General features: G+C 35.8%; 1 protein-coding gene across 3 annotated transcripts; it reads left to right on the forward strand.

Annotated features, from left to right (window-relative positions):
- Positions 1-539: 539 nt before the first annotated feature.
- Positions 540-6,613, forward strand: LOC109078724 (fucolectin-like). 3 transcript variants are annotated; one of them, XM_019093932.2, is made up of 6 exons: positions 540-693; positions 967-1,036; positions 1,246-1,275; positions 1,464-1,746; positions 4,180-4,317; positions 6,384-6,613. In XM_019093932.2, exons 1-6 carry the CDS (start codon positions 679-681, stop codon positions 6,385-6,387), a joined length of 540 nt encoding a protein of 179 aa, XP_018949477.1. In that variant the 5' UTR covers positions 540-678; the 3' UTR covers positions 6,388-6,613. The 3 variants fall into 3 exon arrangements, with proteins under 3 accessions (XP_018949477.1, XP_018949478.1, XP_018949476.1); XM_019093931.2 differs by having other exon boundaries at positions 541-693; positions 1,243-1,275; XM_019093933.2 differs by lacking the exon at positions 1,246-1,275.
- The last annotated feature ends 451 nt before the right edge of the window (positions 6,614-7,064 follow it).

The raw sequence follows: 7,064 nt of genomic DNA on the forward strand, positions 1-7,064 counted from the left end.
CTAAAGATTTTGGACATTGGCTTAGGAGCAGAAGGAATCATAAAGGTATTGTGGCAAATATCAAACAACGGTTAGGGTACAGGAATTTGCATAAAACATTTAGTTAGTCTCACTGCTCTCAATTCTTCCTGTTAGGAACTCCAGAGTAGTTGCAGAGTAGGTGAACTCAGTGTGTTGAAGTTTAGAAGGGACTGCATGGCCTGTTTGACTAACATCTCTGGAAAAAAAAAAGAAAAGAAAAAAGGTCCAATAGAAATGTGTAAAAAAAACATGCTTGTCAGATTATTACAACTGATTCAACAATTTTGCATTCTTAAGAACTTAAGACTTAAACTATTTCCTAGATGTTTTGTGGGGTATAACTATTAAACAGACAATACATTTTAATCAACATGACATAAGCATTTGATAATTGTACATCAAATTGTTTTGATCTGAGAGAGTGACTGGATAATACTGGCACCTGAAACAGAAGAGGCTGTTATTTCCCAATACGTATTTAGAAGAGAAGTCAATACTGCCCAGTCATTTTAAAAGCAGTTAATTGTTTTCGCAACACATACTTCACACGAACAAACACATGTGCTGACAAGAGCACAGAGGAGACCATATATATATAAATAGAGTGAGAGATCACTCTATTCATTTCAAGTCATCTGAGGTTCAGTCACACATAACATGAAGAGGAGACAGGTAAGGATCATGGTGGTAAAAAAGTAAAAAGAAATTAAAAAACAAAAGATGATGTTTGAAATACGTCAACCTGGATACTAAAAAAAAACTGTTGTTGCCTGTTCTCAAGGCTTAAAACTGTTGCATTATTGCTAAAATATGACAGATAACTAGCAGCAAATGGACTACAAGTCCTTTGATATTAGGACTACTAATCAGTTCATCTAAAACAGGATGAAACACAAAGTAAGTTCTCAATGTGCGGATTTAACTTGCTTTATTCTTATTTCTAAGGTCAGCATGGATGTACTTGTGATTCTGTTGCTTGCACTTCTGCCGGGGCTGTGTGACACTAAATTGATGGGTAAGTTTAGAATATTAGGAATTATATTAGGAATTCATGTATATTTGTTAGTCTAACAGCATGCATTTACTTTGTTGAAGGCCACAATGTCTGATTGATTGTTGTTTAGTACTTTGCTCTTTGAGAGAAAATTCACCTAACTGAGACCAACTCTTTCTAGTTTGTGATTCAGTTTGGTTCATATTAATGTGTAAATAACTTTTTAGCAGACATGAGGAGATCAGAAAGACAGATTTCAAGTGAGTGTTGTTCATAACATTAAACGTGCTTTCATATATCAAATATCCTTACAAATAGTTCAAATGTCAAACATTTGGAATAATCCATTTTGATAGCATAGTTTTACATAATGTCACCCATAATACTGGTATTTATTCCATTAAAAAAAAGAAAAAAAAAAAGAATTTATTTGTTCTTTGGTAAACAGGGGATCTTGCTCTTGGAGGCAAAACGGCCCAATCTTCTACATTCAATTTCCTTGGATTAGCTAAACATGCTGTAGATGGAAACAGAAATTCCAATTTTTTGTATGGGTCATGCACTCATACTAACCTTGAGAATAATCCGTGGTGGAGAGTGGACTTGATGGGTGTCTACAAGATTTCCAGGGTTACCATCACAAATCGTGGAGACTGTTGTGGAGAGTGGCTATCTGGTGCTCAGATCCGTATTGGCAACAGCCTAAATAGCAACGGCAACAACAATGAGCTGTAAGGATCACTCTCATAATTTTTTAGTTTTACACCTTTAAAGGCATTTCATTTTACAGAGCTTACATGTGTCTTTTTTATGGTGACCGAGAGAGCTCAACGCGCTGCAACTTCAGAAAACACAGGCAAACAGAAAAAACACATCAAGAAAACATCTTCATCAATTTGACAACACCTGCCCTGCAAATGCTCACAACACAACCAAATAAAGAATTTTATCTGCAGCGCGTTTATTTGTTTGTTTGTGTTGTGGGTATTTGCAGTGCATTTCTTTATTTGGTCGTGTTTTAGAGCATTTGCAGCGTGCATGTTGTCAAAGTGATGAAGTTGTTTAAAACCCTCTGAGGTCTAAGGGTATTTTTGGGGCCTGGAGAAGTTTTGTCATGCCCTGACATTTGTGCTTTTTTCAGTTACTTATAAACATCTAATGGCTAAAGTCTAATCTCACTGTAATCAGCACAAACTGGGCTATAATAATATGTGAGCAGCATGTATGTACATGATTGTGTTTTTCAGAAAAAAATGTTATGCATGGTTAGTGAAAAACTAAAAATGTTAAATCACTTGAATAAGGCCATAAAACACATACAGAACATTGGTTCCCTATCTGTCGGTCACTACAAGTTATGTCGAACGACATATGGGGTCTCACTTGGGAGGCCAATCATCTCTGAGTTTAAGAGAAAACGCCAATGAAAATTGGCTAGTGGATTTAACATACCTGAGCCAAATAGGCGACAGGTGCATCCACTCATTCAGATTTTTGCTTCGGAGCCGAGTGGTTGTATGAAAAGCTGTTATACTCCACAAAGCCATTCATCTGCTGTGTGTCGGGAAGGTGTTCTGGTTGGCGGTACGGCGCAAACAGAGGTGTCCCTTTCAGCGATTCCCATGGGCGCTTCAACTAAAAGAGCGATTTCTTAAAAGAGCAAATCACCTCACAACCGCGTTTTGCTCTGGTTCCTTTCTTCCCGGATGTGCATGGGGAAGTGATGTAGTCGTGGATGGCCCCTTTTACGGCTAGAAGCCGCTCGTCTCCTTCCTCCGTCCTCACCATACCTGTCAACATTTGGATACCGAAATCCGGGAGACTCCGGGGGGCGGGGCGGTTGGGGGGGGGTTGCTGGGGCGGGACTCGACAGATGGGGCTGGGTTTGGGGCGGGTCAGAGGCAAGTTAAATGCACATAAGTAAATATATAATACATAATTATTTATAAGAATTATTGTGATAATAATGAGACTTATTCATGTTTCGTTTTTCTTTATCTTTATTATAACAAATTTTATATTACATAAAAGGAAACAATGTGGTGCATGTGGAACATGTAACAAGAAATTTCATGTACTTGAAGTTTCTTAGGTCCAGAGTTATAAGTAGCAGACTTTGATAAAGTTTGAAATCGCGGGTGTGCCCCTTTGTGCCTCCACAGCGCGATTGTGCTTTTGGGATTTATTGTGCTGCGTTATGTTGTTTTTCCCACCGTGTCCGATACTGAAATCAGTGCGACATAATTTGCAAAAAGCGTTGGAATTGTCGATGCTGCTTCGTGATAAGAAATTAAATTCCTCTGACCAGCTGTTGTTATATTTGCAGCCATATTAAGTTTTTTTCGCCGTAGCACCACCTGAGCTTTCTAATACCATTTTAGTGACGCTTGATTCAAATTCCCCCGTCTACCTGCACAGATATCAAATGCGCAACAGAGCTGTAGGTTGCCAGGTTGAGGTCACAAATGGGTTCAAAATTGTATGATGTATCTATTGTGTGAGAAGGCTGCATTTCATACAAGATCTGGCAACTGGACAACCTTAAAATAATGTATTTATGTGATTATTCACATAACGAGGTAGGGCCATTAAAATTTCAAAAGCGCGTTCAGCGCGGGGGCGTGGTCACATTAGAAGATAATGAAGGGAGACGTGAAAAATGGACATCGCGTTGTTTTCATATGGATTACTTCATCATAGAATATTTGTTTTTAGCAGCACTTATTTAGTTTAAAAGTAGACATGTCAGGCTTTCTATAGATATCTCTCTCATGTCTCTGTGTTGAGTATTCACTAAGTTACAGTTCATTTTAATGACGCGTTTGTAAATGAAGATCACAGCAGACAAAGGCTGCAGACAGCACACCTTGTTTGTTATCTTTATTTTATAAATGCACAAAGTTTTGTTGTTATTATATCTGTATACAAAAAAAGTAGACCCTTTACAGATTCTATTGATGTATTGCTCTTATCTGTACGATCAAAACTTAAAGTATAATTTAAGTTCTTTTCGGGGTTATCAGGAGAAACTGTGCTTATAGGGCTGCAACAATTTGGCCGACTCCAGAGGGTTAATTACTTTGCAGATGCTTTTTTCTATTTGCAGTGTGTTGAGCTCTCTAGGCCACCATACTTTTTCCTTATTTCTCTGTGCTTATTTATAGGGCTGCAACAATTTGGTCCATCCCAAATGGAGGCACTGAAACATATACGTTTAAGCATATTAAGGGACGATATGTCAACATTGTTCTACCTGGGATTTTTAAAATTCTCATTTTGTGTGAGGTTGAAGTATATAGCAGGTAAATATTAAAAAAAATATTATTCTGTGATTTAATTTATTCTGTACATGTTAATGTCTGAATAACTCTTACTGCTCCATTAAAAAATACAGATGCCTTAGCAATATCAGCACACAACAAAGCTGGCACACTTTTACACACACACACACACACACACACACACACACACACACACACACACACACAAACATCTACAATATTTCTTACATTTTAAAATACACTACCAGTCAAAAGGTTTTGTACAGTAAGATTTTTAATGTTTCTCCAATGTTTATCTTCTGCTCACCAAGCCTGCATTTATTTGCCAAAATACACAAAAAAAACAAAAACATTTAAAAATATTTTACAATATAAAAAATTTTCTATAATATATTTAAAAAATAAAATATTACTCCTATTTTAAAGCTGATTTTTTTATTTTTTTAGCATCAATACTCCAGTCGTATGATCCTTCAGAAATCATTTTAATAATCTGATTTGCTGCTCAAAAATATAATATTTTGTAACATTATAAATGTCTTTATCATCACGTTTGATCAATTTAAAGCATCCTTGCTAAATATATATATATATATAGGGTACAATGGGGCTAAAGGCACACCTTAAGATAAAAAGTGCTTTTCACTGCAGAAAATATATATACTTTTCTATTGAACATTAAAGCTCCAGTATGTGACTTTTGTAATTGACCACAAGAGGGCGCATTTCCAACAATAACAAAGGCGAAGCTTGATGACGCTATGAAGCAGGTGACGATGGGAGATGTCGTTTTTAATGCGTTTTCACCATAGCAATGTATCTAAATTGGATAAACGAATCATGATCACGGATGAGGTAATTTATTCTTTTTTGTATTACCTGTATATATGATCGTATTATTTTATGTCATCATAATTAATGAACTGCAAGGAACGTGAAATGTTATACTATATTGTCCCGTTACAACTTACAGCTATTTGTTAAATGATTTGTTGGGTTTAATGTTTTGCAGTGTTACGTGTTTATGGTTAATGCCGTGTTGTTTAACGTGCTCAAACCAATCGTTCTAAAAGTAAATTTGAACGAACATTTGCAAGTAATGACTAAATATATTTTAACAACACATATCCGATTGTATTTAATTGTACTGCCATAATCTCGGTCACCACACGTGATAAAAATCCTTACCTTAGTACAAAGAGCAATATAACTTACGTTTTACTGGCACTTCAATACTCGCCAAAGAGTTATCGTGATCCATAACAACGACAACCAAACCATACACGCGGCTATAACATAACCACCACTTCCGCATTTGACCATGTGATATTCCGGTGTGGTGGAACATGGTCTACACCGGAAAAAAAGTATAGAGCGGACATTGCGTCACTGAGAGGCGACATATTTTTTCCTGGACAGCCAGTTATTTAAAATCGGAATTTCTCTGAAATAAAAAATCTTTGGAGACTTTTGAGATATTGTAAGTACACAACTGGAGGAAATATATCACACTGTGCAAGTTATTTTCGGAAATCTTATTACAAAATTCCTACATATTGGAGCTTTAATGGAGCAACAGATATTGTGTGAAAATAAATCATACAAGTCGTTTATTTTGTTTAAAAATCTTATTAATGTATGAGGTGGGAAGGGGGGCCTTTTACCCCACACACGGGGTAAAGGGCACACAGTATTGATACAAATACTTCGGCTAAAATATTTGTTTTTGTTTTTTTAATAATGTCTAAGTTAATACTTGTTCAAAACAATCACTTTAGCAAAGCTTACACTTTTTCTGCTTATTTTGAAAAATAAAAGAATTAGTTTTTGTTCAATAAATGTCATTAAATTATGGCAATTAATATGGCAATATATAATATATATATATATATATATGTGTGTGTTGTGTGTGTTTACTTTGGATCAAATAAATGCACGCTTGATGAGCAGAAGAGACTTCTTTAAAGAAATTAAAAATCTTACTGTTCAAAAACCTTTGATTGGTAGTGTATTTCTTATTTTGTTGGTGAGAAATACTATTACAAATATTTGGAAACAACAGTTTGACTTTTTGATTTCCTTGTCAGATGAAGTGGGATGAGATGAAGATGAAGCACCACAGTCAACTGAGATCCTGGGAAAAAGACAGAGAAACCAAAAACAAAAACAAAATAACTTACAATACTTTTCAGGCTGTGTAAAGTGCATTACACATATCTGTGTTTTGAATAAACTTGTTTTCAGTGTATTGAAAATCCACTTTTTATGCTGAAGAGCTGTTGTTTTTCAGTACTAAATAAAAATGTGAGTGATCTTATTGTAGTGCAGGTCTGTGTTAATAAAGTGTATATCAAAACCTTATTAAAATAAATAAAAAATGTTAAACTAGTGATTCTATGATTAGTATTACACTGAAAAAAAACTGCCAAATTCAGTGCAAAAAACAGAAGAGGTAATATTTGCTTTTTCCTGCACTGTAAAAAAACAAGTAGAAAATGGTTAAATGCATAGCAGTACAGGATACCAAATCTTTACCATTAACGCAGGGGTGTTGAACTCAGTTCCTGGAGGGCCACGGCCACAGCCCCCAAAGGGTTGGTAACGAAGGCAGGGTAATAACAGAAGGCAGTCCAAAGATAAAGAAACAAATGCTCAGAAATGTTCACCAAGGCAAAACAAGACTTCGCAGAGAGCCTGAGCATGGGCCTGCTATTAATAGCTGGGTTAATGAGGTACAGGTCGCCTTTATTTATTTATATAGCGCTTTA

This window comes from Cyprinus carpio, chromosome B3 (assembly GCF_018340385.1).
Source record: "Cyprinus carpio isolate SPL01 chromosome B3, ASM1834038v1, whole genome shotgun sequence".
NCBI classification, from domain to species: Eukaryota; Metazoa; Chordata; class Actinopteri; order Cypriniformes; family Cyprinidae; genus Cyprinus; species Cyprinus carpio.